The sequence below is a fragment of the Monodelphis domestica genome, chromosome 4 (genome assembly GCF_027887165.1).
Source record: "Monodelphis domestica isolate mMonDom1 chromosome 4, mMonDom1.pri, whole genome shotgun sequence".
Taxonomy (NCBI): Eukaryota; Metazoa; Chordata; class Mammalia; order Didelphimorphia; family Didelphidae; genus Monodelphis; species Monodelphis domestica.
The window spans coordinates 2045708-2065419 of record NC_077230.1 but is presented as its reverse complement, the minus strand read 5'-3'; the positions used below and the strand labels follow the sequence as shown (position 1 = coordinate 2065419).

At 39.0% G+C, this 19712-nt stretch overlaps 1 protein-coding gene across 2 annotated transcripts in view; it reads right to left on the bottom strand.

Annotated features, from left to right (window-relative positions):
• Window positions 1–221: 221 nt before the first annotated feature.
• Window positions 222–19712, bottom strand: part of TMPRSS2 (transmembrane serine protease 2) — a 119143-nt gene continuing 99652 nt past the window's right edge. For both annotated transcript variants that reach the window (XM_056825952.1, XM_056825951.1), the window contains exons 12-14: window positions 18386–18528; window positions 15227–15379; window positions 222–1118 (exon numbers count right to left, since the gene is read on the bottom strand). In XM_056825952.1, the coding sequence (XP_056681930.1) occupies window positions 1107–1118; window positions 15227–15379; window positions 18386–18528 (308 nt within the window). In that variant the 3' untranslated portion in view covers window positions 222–1106. The remainder of the gene's footprint in view (window positions 1119–15226; window positions 15380–18385; window positions 18529–19712) is intronic.

Here is a 19712-nt window from a genome sequence, read left to right as displayed (position 1 = left end):
GATATGTTTACTTTAAGATTTTGGCGATGTAATTCTAATTCTCTTCCAGTAAAGCGGTAAGGTCAAAGCTCCATCAGCACTGGTTTAGTATAGGTGTTCTTTGTCCCTCCAATAATCATCATTTTGTTTTTTGGTCATCTTTGCCGAAGCGAAGCAGCACCATTTATTTGGAAAACTCTAGAAGTCAGTGTCAGACATTCTACCAATATAAATCAGTCACATTTCTGCAGAATATTTCAGATATTTACTTCTCCGATTCCATCAATATAACATCTCCAAATAGTCAACTATTAATACGATCGTTTAAGGCTTCAAAAGTCAAATCAAATTAACGCAGAGGTAGTAATACATAGAAAACTGCACGAAAACACGGTAACTCCAATCAGACATCCCCGATTTCCCCCAGATGCCTTCAGATTCTACATGATCAATGTGCACAAAGAGAACCAACAGCAAACCTTTAGAGGGAAGTCTAGGAAATTTACCCCAAAATGGGCAGAGCAGAGAGATGATGCAAACAAGTTGAGGAGAGTAAGGAAAACAATTCCGATTCAAATGACCACTGGGCACTCCATGAAGGAAGTCAGGTTAATCATTCACTGCACAATGCTACTCAGAAAGCACGTCTTGGCTTCATGGAAGCGCACTGCTGGGGTTCTCTCAAATCATTCTCTCCCGGGAAGGCCATTTTCCATCTCGCTCCAGGCAGTAGCTGAGTGGTGCTGATCAGTATTTTAAGCTAAATCACGAGTGCTTTATAGAACCGGAATTCTCAGAAAAAGGATTGCACTAGTGTGCAAGACTCAAGTGAGTGTCTCAATTTCAGACCCAAACCACTCTGGTTTAATGCACAAGTCTGTGTTCTCTCAGAAACATCAGGCATTTCTTTCAGACAAATCAGTAACACTTAGAGTTCAGGTACAGTGTGTTTACAGCGAGAAATCAAAGAAGTTACTGCAACCTGCACAGAACTATGGAAAGTACAAAAAGATGGTTGGATTTACCATTCACCAAACACTAAAGAACCCAGGAATCACCCTAGCAATATAAAATGTACAGAGAATCCACAACTTGCTGGTCACTTTCAAAGATGGAAGATGGACAGCTCACCTGTTTGCCTGTAGGAAAAAATAACAAAGAAAACATTAGTCCAAAGTAAAAGGAGAAGCTAAATCAAGTCAATTCGCATTCATTAAGTACATACTATTCAAGGCACGGTGTTAAGTGCTAAGGATGCAAAGCAAAGCAAAACAAAGTCCCACCTCTCAGAGAGCTCAGAGTTTAATGAAAGAAACAACACGCAGATAAGATATACACAGAACAGAGCAGCAACAATCAACATAGAGGAGGTATCAGCATTAAAGAAAATTAGAAAATGCCTCTTAAAGAAGACAGAACTTCATCTAGGGCTTGAAGAACGTCAAGAAGGCAGGAAGCGGAGATGAGAAGGGAGAGACTTCTAGGCGTACAAGAGGGCCATGGCCAGTGTCCTGGACAAGGAACACAGTGTCGTTGGACCACAGAGTATATGAACTTGAGTAGAGGAAGAGGAAGATAGAGGAAGACTTGAAGGGTGCAGGCTATGAAGTCCTTTAAACACTAGAGGACTTCCCCACTGTAATAGTCCAGACATGGTGATCAGGGTCAGCACCGCGGTGCTATCAGTGTCAGTAATGAAGGACGCCCGTACAAGAAGTCTTATGAAGACAGAATCAACAGACTCTGGCAGCAAGTTGAGTGTTTGGGGAGTGAAAGAGTGTGAAGAGTTGAGGATGGTTCCCAGGTTGTACAACTGATTGAGTAAAAAGAGGGCGACAATTCAATAATGTAGGAAAGTTAGAAAGAAGGGCACACGGGAATGTAATGAATTTAGTTTTCAAAATCCTGAACTTTGAATATAGACAGTAAGAAATGTGGCACTGGAGGTCCAGGGGTTAGCGTTAGGAGATTTCTCTTACACTCAGAACAAGGAAGTTTTGACGAAAATGAGGTGCTATCAAACGGGGCTGGTACTGATGAAGGCAAGACATGAAGTTCTCTGCCAGGACATATAAACCAGGGAAGGATCCCCAAAGGCACCAGGAACACAGCTGCTTGCATGTCATTTGACTTATTTCATTGGACTCTATAAGAATATGGGCCAATCTCATTCACCATCATCATGATTATCATCCTGTTTTGTGTCATCACCACAAAATGTCCTTGACAGCCTAGATCAGGGCAGGTTTGACAACAGGATTACCGAGCGATTACTTCTGCTGCTATATTTTGTCATGTGTCACCTCATGAATTATTTACCACAAGATTAATCTAATTTACAGAAGGCCTTCCATTTCATCCGGTCAAATAACATTCAATCAGCTCTGTTCCCGGGGTCTTTGGGGATCCTTCCCTGGTTTGCTGTGTCCTGGCGTATGACAGCCAGTGGAGGACTTGGCCTTTGCCACAAGACTGCCCATCTTCTTATCTTAGTAGGCATCATGTATTTTTTCCCAACTCCCATTTCTCCGCCCTTCTCTCAGCATATCAAAACTAGATTATCTAGCACTACAAAGCAACTGATATAATCTAGTCTAAATAATCTCCTCTTTTCATTTAATTGTTATCAATACTCATTTCACTTTTTTCAAATAAAATTTGATGGATAAAAAATGCCAGAAAGTGCAAATAGTTCTAGAAGAAGACAAAACACTAAAAAAGAAACCAAGTTAAAGCTTGAAGATATTTATACACAAATGCACCGGATGTAAGGAATAAGCAAGTGAACTAGAGGGCCTAATAAAAGAAAGCAAACCATTTCTGCCTCCTGAGGGGACTGTCACCCTTCTAGTCGGTTCTTTTGTAATCTTAAATCGTCCTCAAATCGCCCCTTCCCTTCCCTTCCTCAATCACATCAGTTACTCTCGCTTTTCAACCTGACCACAATCTAGGTCTTTATCCATCTTAGTAGGACTGCCACAATAGACTCCTAATTGGTTTTCTGTTTTCACTTTCTCCCCTCTCTACTCCAGTTCCTACATTTGCAAGATCATTCTTTCTAGAGCACTTGTCTGACCATTTCAGTATTCCTCTGCTCAAGAAGCTTCAGGGATTTCTTATTGCCTTTATGGGAAAAATACTCTGATATTTATAGTTCTCACTATCCACCCACCTTTAAAGACCCCTGACAGTCATCCTCATACACTCTACAATTCAGCTAAAATACTCAACATGCATTGCACACTGTCCATCTCCCCCTTCATGCTGTCCCTTGGGTCTAGAATGCAGTTTTTCTACCTTTTCCCCTACTTGCATTCCAGTGAGGTGCCATCTCTTATGCCATCTCTTATTACTTGTCCCCTCAAGCTGTTTGCCCTTTTCTACCCCCAACCAAAATCATGGGTATTTAGTGGATGTGGATTTTACATTGACTTATCTTCATAAGTAAAGCAGTGTGGTACAATGCACAGAGAAAGAGAATCAAATCAATACCATTTTGTATCATTGCTGCCATTTTGTATAGTTGCTGAAGTTCAATTCTATGCCCTATGCTATTATTTCTGTACATCCTGTTACATCAAGAAAATTCCCTATTATCTATCGTATATCTAATTGGCTTGTAGGACGCAGGTGGCAGGTGGACGCAACCAATCAGCATCCCTAAGGAAGACCAGAAAGTCCCTAAATCTAAAAATAGTTGCAGTGCTTTACCATAAAAGCCATTGTTATTCTCTCTTCAGGTGACTGCTGAAAGGCTTAGTACCTGACTCATCTGCAACTGCATGCCTTGCCAATAAATCTCATAGATTGGACTTTGTCTCCTCAGTGAACCCTAATTCAAATGTGACAACTGAAAACTACAAAGGGATCAAAATGGGCACAAGAGTAGCCTCTCAGAGGGATCCCTTGGAGTTCTACAGTTTGACTTTCTCTTCAAAGGGTTTCTCTAAGATCAGACTCCCTTTCAAACTCAACTCTTCCAAGGTAAGGTAAATCCCCCACAATGATGGGAAGAAAATCATCAGGAATATTCCCATAAGGGAACAATAGGATTCCAGTATTAGCATACCAAAGGGTAGAGCCAAATTACTGGTTTAGAATCCCCCTTAGGGAATAATAGATTTCAATAGTAGATTCATCCCTGGAAAAATTTCTTATAGCATAGGATAAGGGGAAACTTCTCATAGAGCAGGGAAAGATCAAGAAGCATGTAATTGTTATGCAAAACTTGGTCTAAAACTACAAGAGATTCAGATGATAATTTGTTTGGACCTCAAATTGGTCCCTTGGATTACTGTAAATTAAAAATGAGGAAAGACAACTAACCTTAATCCCAACATTATGGGATTATGTGTCAATTTTGCTTTTGGGGGGTGGGTGTTAAGTGTTTATATTTGTGTAATGTCCATTATGTTAACATTGTCTGCAGTTTTTGTCTTGGTAAAAATCAAGCTAATTTTTTATTTAAATCAATTTTTATTTAATTTTATTAAATTAATTTTATTTTTTACTTAAATTAGTAAGCAATTTGAAATGGAAAAGAAGAATTGAATAAGAATATGAAAAAAGAAAAAGAAAGGTTCAGATTTGAAGAACTTCAATCAAAGTTTTCAGGAAGGAAATAACAAAGGAAGAGAAAGTTTAAGCAAGTAGGGAAAAGAAAATGGATTAGAAAGTTAAGGAAGTTACACTAGATTGGCCTGAACAATGTGAATAGAGGGTTTCACTATTAAGAATTTTTAGCAGAACAACAGAATTCAGCAGATTTGGAACTGTACATTCTCAGTGCTACTGATCATTCCAACAGTATTCAAGAGAAGACTTCCTGGATATATTGTTTTCAAGTGAAACCAGCTCACCCCACCCCATCCTGTTTCATAATGTTTTTTGCTAGATTTGCTTTGTGCTCTTCTATTTGTGGCCTTTTGTTCCCCTATTCACTCCTCTCAGGAGGACTGGAAAAAATAAGGCTATCAATAATTTTGAGGCTACTAGGACTCACAGGTTTTGGGTTTGCCATCATAAATGTCAGGGGAACCTTAACCTATGGACAATCCTTCCTATTACAGAAAATGAGACCATTTCCAAACCCACCAGCATTGCCAGAGGCAGTTTATAGGTCTTCAGAATGGATGGAGAACACCTTGAACTTGTGAGCACATTTTCTCTTTTAATGACAGCTAAATGCTTTATAATATACCCAGAGAAGGGGAGAAAAAAACTGGACAACTCCCCAAACTTTTAGATTTTGCTCATTTAGAAAATAGTATATTCTTTGTACAGCTTAATGATTCCGCCAAAGTTTATGAGTCAGAAAATCATGCTACTTGTATCAACCTTCTTGCTTACATTCCTGAATTAACATAGTGATTTGTGGATCAAAGGGGAGAATTGAGAAAATCAAAGTAATTCCATTTTGTATCATCATTACATTTTATATAATTGCTTAAATTCTGTGACTGAGCTAAATTTAGTTATTCTGTAAATCATATCAAGAAATTCAAGTCTTCTACATGAACTGATGCAGAGTGAGATAAGCAGAACCAAGAGAACATTATACACAGTAACTGGAACATTATGGAACTATCAAATGTAATTGACTTTGCTACTAAAAATAATGCAGTGATCCAGGACAATTCTGAGGGACTCATGAGAAAAAATGCTATCCACATCTAGAAAAAGAAATGTGGAAATAGAAATCCAGAAAAAAAATATGAATTACCATTTATTCATATGGGTATGTGATTTAGGGTTTTGGTTTTAAAAGATCACTCTGTTACAAAAATGAATAATATGGAAATAGATTTTGAGTTATAATATATGTATAACCCAGTAGGATTGCATGTTAACTCCAGGAAAGGGGAGGAAGACAACAAAAATTATGTAACCATGGAAAATTTTAAAAAAGAAAAAAAAAAGGAATTTAAATCTCATTGTATTTTTAACTGATTTGCAACATTCAGATGGATGTAACCAATTAGCATCCCCAAGCACTGCATAGTCCCTAAATTTAAAAATAGAAACTGTAGGGGCAGATGGGTAGCTCATTGGATTGAGAGCCAGGCCTAGAGATGGGAGGTCCTAGGTTCAAATCTGGCCTCAGATACTTCCCAGCTGTGTGACCCTGGGCAAGTCACTTAACTCCCATTGCCTAGCCCTTACCACTCTTCTGCCTTGGAATCAATACACAGTATTGATTCCAAGATGGAAGGTAAGAGTTTAAAAAAAAAAGAAAGAAAGAAACTGTGATTTACTATAAAAATGCTTGTAAATTCTCTCTTCAGGGTCCTTATGCCTGCTGATGGGCTCCGTGCCTGATTTCTTTATAATTGCATGTTTTGCCAACAAATCACATACCTTGTTCTTTGGTTTCCTCAGTTTACCTCAATTGAATCATGGCCAAAGTCAGCTACAGAATCAGGGAGATGTAGGTTTCAGTACTGACTCCAACACAGAGCGGCAGTATGATCCTAGACAAATCCCTAAAACCTATACGTGCTGAGAGTTTAAATTGAAGAGAAGGTACTGACCTGCATAGGTCTTTCTTCATTCTTTATGCAAAGTGTTCTAGAAAATACCAATGAAATCTCGCGCCTATCTTGTCTTATCTTCAGGCACATTTTCCCCCTACTAGAATGTAGGAGACTCAAGAGCAGGAACTGTTTGTATCTCCTGTGCTTAGCATATAGTAGAAGTCTAACAAATGAGTATTGAATTGAGTGGCCTCATAAGTATTGCTGAGATATAGAAAAATGGTAAAGATGACTGGAATGTTGCCATGAAAGGGTTTAATAATCAGAAGGAACAGAAGACAATAGCAATACAGGGATGAGAATGGGAGAGTAGTTAAGTATATTTCTATGAGGAAATTCAGTAATTAGAGAGATCAACAGGAATATAAACAAAATGGGGAAAAGAATATAATATTGTTGCAGAAACATAATAGAGAAGACATGACATGGTAAAAGGGGACGGCAAATAACTGACCATCTGTGAAACTCCATCCAAATTAATTCACTCAGGGATGGGGCAGAGTTAGGATGGTGGCTTAGTAGCAGTGAAATCCTAAACCCCTCTGACAATCCTTCCAAACAAATCTTTAAAAACCACCTCAAACTAAAAGGGCTCAAAAATGAACTGCAAGAAGATGCAGGATGAGTCTCTGGACGAACTCAACTTGAAAGGTAGGCAGGAGGTTGATTTTCATGGGATAAGGGGGAGCCAGAAACAAAACTGCCCACAAAGGAGTGCTAACCAGCCCTCCCACCCCCACCCACTATGCTAGGTTCCAATCCCAGGACACGGGCTACACCAGCAAAAGAGCACCTCGGAAGACCCCCTGGAAGTCCCATGCCCTGGCACCAGCCCACACCGAGACCTGGAAGGACATAGCACTGAGCCCTTTCAAGCCTTTCTTCTGTAATACAGACCCCAGGGCAAAATAGCTCATGATGTGGAAGCCATTAGCAGAGGAGACAGATTCAGCAAGCAGCCTTCATAATTCCTAGTCCACAGGGGAAAAAAGGCTGAGATAATGTGCAAATGGCAAAAGAAACATTTAATGCTCAAAAATTTCTATGGGAACAATCCATAAAACACAGAACCAGCAGGAGATGGTGAGATCCAAGCAACCAAATGCAAAATTTCAAAAAAATTAATTCACTCAATCAATAAATATTAATTAAATATTAATTAGTTAATTAAGTCAGGCACTGTGCTAAGTACTGGGAAAACAAAAAGAGGTAAACAAACAAACAAACAACAACCAGTCACTCAAAGAATTTATAATCTAAAGGGAGAGACGATGTGCCAACAAACATATACAAAGCAAGCTATGTTCAGGATGAGTAGTAATGAAAAGAGAAAAGCACTAGCATTAAGAGGAGTTAGGGAAGGTTTCCTGTAGAGTTTAGTTGGGACTTCAAGAAAGGTCAGTATTCAGAGTGAAGGAGGGAGAGCTTTCCAGGAATTAGGGACAGACACATAAAATGCCTGGAGTTGAGAAATGGAATTTTTTTTTTTTAATATATATAAGCACCAGGAAAAGCCAGTGTTATTGGACCTAAAAGTATGTGTTGGGGAATACAGTGTAACAAGATTGGAAAGATAAGATGGGAGTAAATTAGAAAAGGCTTTGATTGCCAAATAGCATCCTGTGTTTATTCCTGGAGAAAATAGGAAGCCACTGGAGTTGATGGAGGTTGGGAGAAGGAGGACAAACCCTTTCGTGACTGAATGGAGAATAGATTGGAGTGAGGAGAGCCTTTAGGCTACTGCAGTAATGAAGGAAGGAGGTGATCAGGAACGCCACTAGAGTGGTGGCAGCTCAGAGGAAAGAAGGAACCGTATTCAAGAGATGTTGCAGAGATGAAATTAGAATGGCTTGGCTATGCTGGGTGAAAGACTGTGAGGAATCCAGAATGACTCCTACATTACAACGTGGAGGGGCTGGGAAGTTGGTGTTGGAAGATGGAGAATTGGGGGGGGGGGGCAGAGAATTTCAGAAGAAGAACAATGGGTTCTGTTTTGGACATCGTGAGTTTAATCTGTCTACTGGATATCAAATACTGGAGGTCTGAAAAGCAGTAGAAGAAGTAAGATGAGACATCAGCAGAGAGAATGCAGCAGGAAAGGCAGATTTGGAAGTCATCTAAATAGAGATGATATTAAATGTATGAAAACTGCAAAAGGCGAAACGATGCAGAAGGAGAACAAAAGAGGGCACAAGACACAACTCTACAGTTAGAGGCCACATCTAGAGGGGATATGGCAAAGGAGACAGAAGAATGTTTGGTAGAGACCAAGCACAGGGGATAAGCAGTCAAAAACAAACTAGAGCCTTAAGGAATATAAGTAGGGGGATATAGCTCATATGCAGGAAGTTTTTAAAAATTATACAAAAAAGAAATATAATTTAATTCCAAGATAGAGAAAACACGAACTGGGATGGGTTCAAAAATGACTTCCTGTAGAAGATGCTTCCTTTTGAAGGAAGCTAGGGCTAGGAAAGGGAGAGTACATTCCAGATATAGAGGGCCACTAGTGGAAAAGTAGAAGATATAGTTATAATTCAAGAAAAAATTATAGGTGTCTTTGATTTGACCAAATAATAATTGAAAACAAATAATATGAAATAAGAATTTTAAAAGTAGATCGAAGGCATATTGTGGAGACATTACAGTCAGGATTTTGTATTTTCACCTAGAGGTTAAAATAGCCAAAGATTTTGAAGAAGGGATATTTCATGGAAATCAATTCTATATAATCAATTGTATAAAAGATATATTGGAGAAAGAAGAAACTGAAAGCAGGTAGACAAGTCAGAAGACTATAGCAACAATTTAGAGCTGGAGTGAGCAAACTATAGTCAGAGGGCCAAATCCAATGCATTGTCTATATTTTTATAGTTTGCAAGCTAAAAATGTTTTTTTACATTTTTAGTGAATTTTATGTAAATGTATTTCAAAAATACATTTTAATATAAAATTTTAAAACATATAAAAATCATTCTTATCTCATGGACTCAAAAAATAAAACACCAAGTGGCAAACAGATCAATTAAAACAAACAAGCATGGACTAGCTGTGTAAGAATAATTCTTAAGCTAATTCAAGTCAATAAGCACTTACAACAATTTAGGAGCTGTGAAAGGGAATTCTTTATTCTCTTTGTCTATTTTGAGTTAATCCATCTAAGAAACCCCTACTTAACACTTTGTTATCAAGTAAAAGAATTCACAAGTCACTTGGAGAGCTCCACCCTTTTAACCCAATCAATCATAAACTTGTGAATCCTTTGACAAGAGTGGCTGCCTTCAAAGGATGAGAGGTGGGTCCCACAGATACTGCCCCCCTGGACCGTGCTCGGCAATTTGGAAGCTGTGATTGGCCCCTGTGAAGAGGGGAAGGGAAAGGAAAGGACGATAAAAAGTCCTGGACTTCTTTGGCTGGGAGGCTCTGGCTTGAATCTTCAGCTGGTGAACTGCCTCTTGAAGGCAACTTTGGACTTGGGACCTTGGCTCTTGGACTGTTTCTTGGGTAAGTGAGTAGCTGGCCTTCCTTTCCTGGTTTCTGGAGAGATTAATTCTGGAGATGCTTTCCCCTCTTGGAGGAAGCCACGTGAGTGGAACATCAGGTCCTCCAGTTGAGGATTAACAAGTCCTACTGGGCTGAGCAGAGCACTAGAGCAATATTTAGACATCTTCTCTACCCTCTTTTTGCATTTTTTTTACTTTCATTCTTTCCACCTCTTGTAAATAAAAGCTTGTAAATAAAAGCTATTAAAAGTCATTTTAACTTGAGCTATATTTCAAACCAGTGACCACTGTATTATTTTAGAATTCTCACATATTTAGTCAAACCCTAAATTTAATTCTTTACAGAACTAAATGCTAAATATAAAAAATGCAAAAACATAGTCCATCCTCAAGAAGTTTACATTTAATGAGGGAAACAACTAGGTTAAGAACAAGAATAAATAAAAGGCACTCTCAGAATTATCTTCTGGGAGGAGTAGGAAAGACCTCCTGGCGTAGGCAAGATGTTAGCTGAATCTTGATGGAAGACAAGGAATTAGAGGTGAGGTGATACAGTACTGTAGATGTAGAGGACAAAGAAAAGGAAAATGGAGAATTATCATATAGGAAGTTGAGAGAGAGAATATTTTGGCAGAAGGAATGTGTTTGCAAGGAAGGACCACGGAATGCAGTGGAGCAGTGATTGACAGGAGAGAACTGGCTTAGATTCTTAGAATCTTGAAGGACGGATGGAGGTGGAAAAGTTCAACTGCCAGAGGAGAGGAGCCAAGGACTTCCGTATCAAACCTGAGATCTACAAAGTTCAGAAATCTTTCCTGTCCCTAGAAGAACAAGACCAACAAGGAAGCAGATTTGAACTGCTGAGGTTACCCTCAGAGGTTATTTCCCTGAGGTGGACAGAGTCATTCCTAGTTCCTGATTTCCCATCAGCTTCACATAATATCCAGAGACTTATTCCTTTTGTGAATTAGCCCAGTGAAGACAGCATAGAAAGCCTCTAGGTAGAGAGGAGAATTCAAACAGGCGCCATCGGTACTTGTTTCTGTAGTTCAGGGAAACCTTTATCCCCTTTCCTGACCCTATCCTTGTTCACTGCATACACAATAAATTTAATACCTAAGAAGCAGTCAAATTCATCAAGCAAAATCACAAAAGGGGAAACAGTTTTGGGTTTATGCTGAAGAAAGAAGGTTTACTTCGATTGGGTTGAGCCAAGTCCCATTCAACCATCATTTAACCTCTTTCTCTCAGGCTAGCACTCTGCTTTTGGGGAGGACCCCTTAACCAGCCAGGTTACATAAAACCCTAGCCAACCGTCTATACCATCTTTTAAGGTGTTTAGCTTCCTTTGGCTAGTGTGCTTTTAGATCCCCTTTTACAAAATGCAAATAGGTTCATATGATCTCTTAAATCAAAAACTGGGAAGTAAGGGACCGGGTTATTAAGACCTTTTAAAAAACAAAGGAGTTGAAATTTTATCATGGAGATAAAAGGAATTTATTGAATGAACCTAAGCTTTAGAAAAAAATCATTTTGGTGGCTAAGTGAAGGATAGACTAGAGAGGGAAAAGAATGAAAGCAAGTTGATTGGTTGGATAGAAGACTACTGAAGTGGTTCAAGCAGGATGTGATAACGGCTTGAACTAGAGTTACGGTGGTGTAAGGAGAGAGGAAACTGAAGAGAAATGCTATAGTGGATGAAGTAATAAGCCTATAATAATAATAATAATAATAAACAATAAGATAAGGATATGTGGGCAGAATGAGTGAGTAGCAAAGACGACAGTAGGCTTGCAAATTTGGGTGACTAGGAGAATAACACCATGATTAATAGTGGGACAAAAAAAGGTTTTGGGGGAAAAATAATGGGTTCTCCTTTGGACAGGTTGAGTTTTAAATATTAAATGCCCAAAAGGCAATTGATGATACAAAGCTGGAGCTCAGAAGGAAAACGCAGACTGCAAATATAGATCTGGGGAAAGACTTAATAGAGATAAAAATGTAATCCACGAGAAATGATGAAATCATGAAGCAATAAAATGTAAAGGCAGAAAAAGGGAGCCAAGAACAAGGGGCCTGGCATGAAGAAGAATCAATAAGGGACATGTAGGAGTGGTCAAATAACTAGGAGGAAAACCACTTGCAGGGTCGCAAAGGGAAGACCTTATAGGTTTAGATGCTTAAAGTGTTTCCAAGGTAGGGTGAAGTGGTTACCTCATCAAGTTGGAAGGCATAAACTGGGCAAGGATGGCTATTCAGTGCTGTAAATTTGTGGTAGGAGGGGCAAGTGGATGGCTTAGTGCAGCACTGGCAAACTTTGTAGAGATCACGTGCCCAAACTGTGTATCTTCAAGCTCCCTGTGAGCCACCACATTACTCCAGAGAGCGAAGGGAGAAAGTGCTCTCAATGATCTGCTGGGCAGAGGGACAGGGTATGCAAAAAATGTCCTCAGCATGGTGGGGGGGGCAGGGAATGAAGCAGCCCCCTCCAGCATGCTGGGGCACACATGCCACATCTTTGCCAACATGGGCTTAGTGGATAGAGCACCAGGTCTGGAATCAGGAAGACCTGAGTTCAAATCTAGCCTGAGACACTTCCTAACTATGAGAGCCTGGGCAAGATACAACCTTTGTTTGCTTTAAACCACTGGAAAAGGAAATAGCAAACCATTCTACTACCGTTGGTAAGAAAACCCCACAGATGGTATGCTATATGGGTGCTCAAAGAGTTAGACATGACATTACATACAATAGCTGTAATATTGTAAGGTGTGAAAACTTGGCTACTCTCAGCAATGATCTAGGTCAATTCTGAAGACAGACAATTTTTCTGAACAATTTCCAGAGAAAGAACTATTGGAATCAGATAGCTGAGGACCACAGCATATTATTTTTACATCCGTATATTTAGACTTTTGTTTGGGGGCTTGTGTTCTGTATGAGAATTCTCTTACGACAATGACCAATATGGATATGTAGTTTGCACGACAAAAAATAAATAAATAATTTACAAATGGGGAAGAAAATCCAATTCATTAGAACAAGACATAGGTAGCAAGAGGTAGACAAAAAGTCAGGAGGAAAAGAAGTTAGAGACTAAAAGGCCTAAAGGTTAGCAAAACATTTATAGCAGCATTCTTTGTAACAGCAAAGAGAGGAATGACTAAGCAAACTATAGTAAAATAATGTCATGGAATTCTATTCTGCAGTAGGAAACTATGAAAGGGAAATTGAGAAAGAATGGGGTGAGCATAGTTTATAATCCGGAATGAAGTATAACCAGAAGAACAGCATACATATATGGAGCCATAAGGATAATAGTCATCTATCACTTTTGACATGATGGATTATAATAATCATAATAGCAATAGCTAATATCTCTATAGCATTCACTATATCAGAGGCACTGTGCTAAACACTTTAAAATTACTTCATTTGATCCCCATAACAACTTAGGTAGGAGGTTGCTATTATTATCCCCATTTTACAGATGAGGAAATTGAGTCAAACAGAACTTAAGGGACTTGCCAAGGGACCCACAGTGAGTAAATAAACATCTGAGGGATGGATTTGAACTTGATTTCTTAACTCTAGATCAGTACTTAAAAAATTAATTCACAAATAAGCAGATCAAGACCATCCTATTATTTACGGAACTTTTATTTTATTTACTGAACGACTGAATTATTTACTGAAAAAAAGTTCTACACCAAGGCTAACCAGCAGAAAACTGCTGGCAAGGAGAATCGAAACAGAATAACTTGCTTTTCTGCAAGGTTAAGACTTCTTAAAGCTCTATTCACAGACTTCTTTTTTAAAAGAATTACCCCAAAGCCGTGTATATTGGTGTTTCTGCATTTTAAGAGAGCACATAATGATCAGAATAATGGGAATGGAAAAAGGGGGGGGGGAGTTAACAAAGGAAACCAAACTATTACAGTACCATTAATAATCAGTCTTTCTCCCAAAGAACTGGGAAAGAAAGCCACCTCCCTCTTCTTAAAAGACATTTCTGTTCTACCAGTCATGGTCATCATGTTGATACTATTTGATAGACAAGGGAGGCTTCATCTGAGGAGGAATCCAGAAATGACTGAAGCAAAAATAGAAGGTGTTTTTAGAGTTTTGTTTTAAGTGATCTCGGGACTTTAATAGACTTCCAGCTCAATGAGTCAATGACAACCCAAAAACGTTAAAACAGTTCCAGGCTGCACTGATGGGCTCGAACCGTGTACCAAAAGGAGGTGGTAGTCGTCCTATACTTCAGCTTGGCCAGCTCATGTCTGGAACTGTATTCAAGTATCTGAAGGATCATCCTATGTAAAAAGCACGGCACTTTTTCTTCAAAATCTGAAGTGATACAACTACAGCCAAGCAGTGTACGTTTCAAAGAAACAAATTTAAACTGAATTTAAAAACTCCACAATCTGGGATACCCCATAAGGTTGTTTCAAGAGGTAGTGAGTGATCTTTCTCTAACATAGGTCTTGGAAGAAAGGCTAAAGGACTACTTTTTCAGTCGATTGTAGCTGGAGATAACCTTATTTAATTAATCCCATCATTGAGTCTCCAAAAGACTGAACTGGCTATGATCTATTTTTGCACCTAAAATTTACCCCTCGGCCTTGGAGGACTGACTTTGAAAGATGGCGCAACTCTGAAGTATCTCTTAATCACCCTAGAATCGCAAGTGCCTCTTCAGCCTCCTTCGTCTATCCTATCACATTTAGGCAGCTCCCAGGCATCCTAACCTCTGGCTACATCCAATGTCCACGCATTTGGGAAAGTATTCCACCAGAAATAGAGGCATACTCCCTAAATCTCAAATTCTATAGCTCACTGGAAGTCATATGACTGAGATTTTATGTATCTTCCCTGATTAATCTGTCTACCTAGACCCTTATTATAACTATGTTAGTAGCTCTGAGTTTTTCAGGTTGACAGTGGAGTCTTCAATCCAATTTCTCCTCCAATTTCCAATATCTGTGGAGAGCAGGGAAATGACTCCCAATTAACATAACTATTACTAGGAAAAAAATATGAAAAAAATTTTATTGCTAATAACTGGCTTGTTAATGTACAAAAGACTTTATGTGTGCAAATATATATGTGTACACACACACACACACACACACACAATCATGAGATTTAGAAATTAAAGTGGAAGGAATGACATATTTAGCTAGAATTAAAGATGAAATTAAATTTTACCTGCATTTGTTGGTAAATCCAGTCTGTAAATACTGTCAGGTTTCCATAAACTCCAGGTCTGTTTGCCTTGGCACATCCAGATCCCCAGCTTGTATCACCAACTAACCACCATACTGAATTTTTCTCAGTGACTAACGGACCCCCACTGTCACCCTAGGAAGAACAAAGTGTGAGGGTTAAATGGCAGGAGTTTGACAAAAGTGAGGAAAGCAGTTCAATAAAACAGTTTCATTTAAGAAGTACAGATAGAAAATAGAAAGGAGGAAAGAGATTATTATTCAAATATCCAATGACTATACGTAAATTCCCAATACTAAGTAAAATTTCTAAAAGCCTACTTCTAACTCTCTTCTGAGGACAGGTTCTTCTTGTCTGGCCAGATCAGGTTCATCTAACCTACACTATCTAAATTTGATTCACTAACTACCTTACACTAATAAATCAATAGCCACCACCCACAACCTCCTTATATAAGTTTTCTCTTCCAACTGTCAGTAATCAAACTCCCAGTAGCAGAGACAGACCTCCTGCTCTTTCAAGGTCCAAAGGCAAAAAAAAAAAAAAGACCTCTAATAGGCAACTGTTCCTTCCTTAACTCTCCCCTCATCTCCTTGGTAATAGAATCTTCAGCTCTGGCACACAGACCCCTGTCAGCTCTGCTCCATCTATAAATTCCCTTCTCCTACCTCTTAAAGAGACAGAGGGATAGATTAAGAAAATTCTTTTAACAAAAGTTATAGAAAAAGGACAGAATCCAAAAAATAAACAAGGGTATTTGAAATGAGTGAGTGAATGAGAAACAATCTGCAGTGCCAAATAAGGTAGGGAGAAATAGTACAATATAATGCAAAGAATGGTAGATTTGGAGTAAAAAAACCCAGGTTTAAAATCTTGCTTGCAAATTTCCTATGTCTCTCTCTCCCTTCCTTCCCCTTTACAATGCCAACCTCCTCTACTTGTGTCCTATGTCCCATCCTATTATGTTATCTAGGATCTTGTACTTTCAATCTCCTTCTACCTAATATTAAACAGCTCCTAATATTAGACAATCTACTGTATTTTCTGCTGCCTGAAAACACATTCAGATCTCCACACATCCTCCCCAATCCATAAGAAAAAAAAGTTAATTTGAGACTACAATATTTTCCAAGTATTCTCTTATAGCTCTTCTCCCTTTTATAGTCAAACTTCTAGGAAAACATTGTCTATATTCATTTCCTCTGCTGTCTCACCTTCCCATTCAATTTTTCAACCCCTCATAATCTGCCTTCCATCTCAACTAAATTGTGTTCTGTCAGCAATGAGATCTTCATTACAAAATCCAGCGTTCTTTGCTCAGTCTTCATCCTTCTTCATAACTTCTATAAGCATTTGACAGTGCTGCTCACCTGCTCCTGGATTCTTCCTCCTCCTAGACTTTTCGTGACACTCTTCTATTGTCCCTCTCTTTCTACTGAGTAAATAATTTTTTATCTCCACTACTGGATTATGATCCATGGCCTAACCACCATGTATGGATGTACCTCAGGAATCTGTACTAGTTCTCCTTTCTCTACATGCTTTTTGATGACATCAAAAATCCTAATGAGTTCATTTGCCATTTCTATGCAGATGACTCTGAAATTTACAATATTGACTCCTGATCTTTCTCTGAAATTCCACTTCTGTGTCTCCAGATTGTCCCTAAGGGAAACAAGCAAGGCTTCCAAAAAGAGGGAAAAGAATATCCATCCTTGAGGGACCACCCAATGAAGTCAGAGGAAATGTTTAGAAAAGAAAGCTTGGAGGTGGGAGGGTATCTAAAGGACAATAATGCAAACCTGTTCTCTTTGGAGTTAGAAGGCAACACAGGAGGAATGGGTAGAAGTTGCAAAGAGGAAAATTTAGGATATCAGAAAAAACTTTTATTAGATCTTCCAAAAATGGAATATGCTTCCTAGAGAAGTGATATTACTTCTCCCTACCCCTCCACCCTCACTGACCACCCCCCCCATTTTCAGGCAGATATTGGATGACAAGTTATTATATATATGATCATGAGGATCCCTTTTGGTCATGAACTGAAGTAAGTCTTCATCTACATGTCCCAGATTCCTCTTAAAACTCAACATTTCTAAAATAGAACTCACTGACTTTCCCCCTAAAACCAAAATTACCTTCTACCTTCTCTATTTCTAATCATGGTACCACCATCATCCATCCATCCATCCGTTTGCCTACTTTTACAAGCTAGGAATCATTCTTAACTATTTATCCATCCAATCAGCTGGCTTGCTGATTCTAACACTTTGGTACCTCTTGCCCCAATCCCCTTCTCTTTATTTGCATTGAAAATAACTATGAGTCAGATTCCTGTCCCTTTTAACTTGGATTCCTGAGGGTTGGGGAGGAGCCTCCTAGCTGGTCTTTCTATATCCAATATCTTCCTTTAAAGAGTTGCAAAATGAATGATTCTACCACATCCCAGCTCAAGAACATTTATTGGCTCCCCGTGGCATTTCACATAGGATAGAAATGCTGTATGACATTTAAAACCTTCCACTTAATAAGTAAATAAATAATGAAAGCTTCCACAATCTGGATCCAGCCTATCTTTCTAGAATGATCACATTATTCTACTACACACATTTAGTGCTCTTGTCATATTAAGAAAGCTTTCCATTCAGAACTCTTTAGCTTTCCACAGGTTTTCTTCAATGCCTGGAATCTTCTCATTCAGACGTACTCCATCGCCCATGGTTCCCTCAAGGTTCCCGCGAAAGGCTTTTTCTTATTCTCTACTTCATTCGTAAATCACTGTGAACTCAAGTCCATGCATTATGTCTGCCGCTTTGAGGAGATGTGTTCCCCTCAGTAGTTTGCAAGCATCTGAAGGGCGGACTGTCCCACTTTTATGTCTGTAGGCGCTGCTGTAGTACAGTGCCTCAATCATAGGTACTTAGTAAAGGCTTACTGATTTGTTCGTTGCATTCTTTTAATAGGACAGGGCAGGAAGAAATGCAGCGGCTAACAAGGAAACTTGTTTGCATGAATTCCCATGTATAATGTGCATCCCATGGCTTGCCTTCTCAAGGGGTGGGGAAGAAACTAGAGAGAAAGAGTGAACTGAATTCAAAATAGCCACACGTAGCCAAAATGTTGAACACAAAGAGCAATTACCTGGCAGGAGTCGATTTTCCCTCTGAGGTAACCAGCACAAATCATGGCAGGAGTAATCATGTTATTGTAGACATACCGGCTATTACATTTCCAAGGTTCTATTATGGGCACCATAACTGCATTCAAGATGTCTGAAGTCCTGCCTGAGGATCAAACATTTGAACACACATTTTAAGACAAGGATGGGTCATTTCCACTGGAAGAGTTCGTAAGTGCTCTCCTAAATTGCTATCAAAGCAACCATATTAATGTTTCATTCTTTTATGTCATCCCTTTCCCGACTTTCCTTCCTCTGCAATTTCATTCTAACCATTAGTCATCTTTCTAAGAAGCCTGATCATCATCCCAACTGGAACAGACCGTGTCTACTGTTAAGCGTTACAAAGCATCAAGGCACTTGGGGCACCCAAGTGTCAACAACAAGAGGCACTACTTTATTTGCTAAATATTCTTCCAGCCAAGATCTGTTCTTTCAGGCCCCCACATTTACAGGCTCAATTTTAATTAAAGCCAAGCTAGGCTCAGAAAACACCTTTCTCATTCATTCTTATTTCTCATTCTCTCTTTTCTTTCTTATTCATTCTCAAAGAAGTAGAAGGATCTTGATTGCAAAAGAGTAACATTATCTACCCAATTACTATCAAATACTATTGGAAAAATCCAGGAATTCTGACACTCCTTTGAAAGTAATTTGAAAGTAAACTCTTAGTTTCTCCATATAGCAACCCTGAACTTATTTCACTTTCCACTTTACCTAGCCATGAATGTACTCACCCTTCCCTCTCTTCCTCATTCTAATCTTTGACCTTTTCCATTTCAGCCCTAAAACTCAGTTTTGGATATCCACTGCCAGCCTGCCAAAAGCTGCTGGAGAAACCACAAAGTACTAGAATCTATTACAAATTCATGTTATCGGGTTTCAAGGGGACCTTGTTAATTTCTTAAATCTGCTGGGTAATTATTTTTTTAAAAACCCTCATCTTCCATCTTGGAATCAATACTGTGTATTGGCTCCAAGGCAGAAGAGTGCTAAGGGCTAGGCAATGGGGGTTCAGTAACTTGCCCAGGGTCACACAGCTGGGAAGTGTCTGAGGCCAGATTTGAACCCAGGACCTCCCATCTCTGGGCCTGGCTCTCAATCCACTGAGCTACCCATATGCCCCCAGGGTAATTTTCTAAAACATCTCTTATTAAATTTTTATTATGTTCCTAACAAGAGCTGTTCCAAATATTCTGTCTTCAATCCAAATTTAACCTCACCTGCTACCTGATATCTTACGTAAACTTTCTCAGTCGCTCCAAATCTCTCGATATCCATATCCTCCTT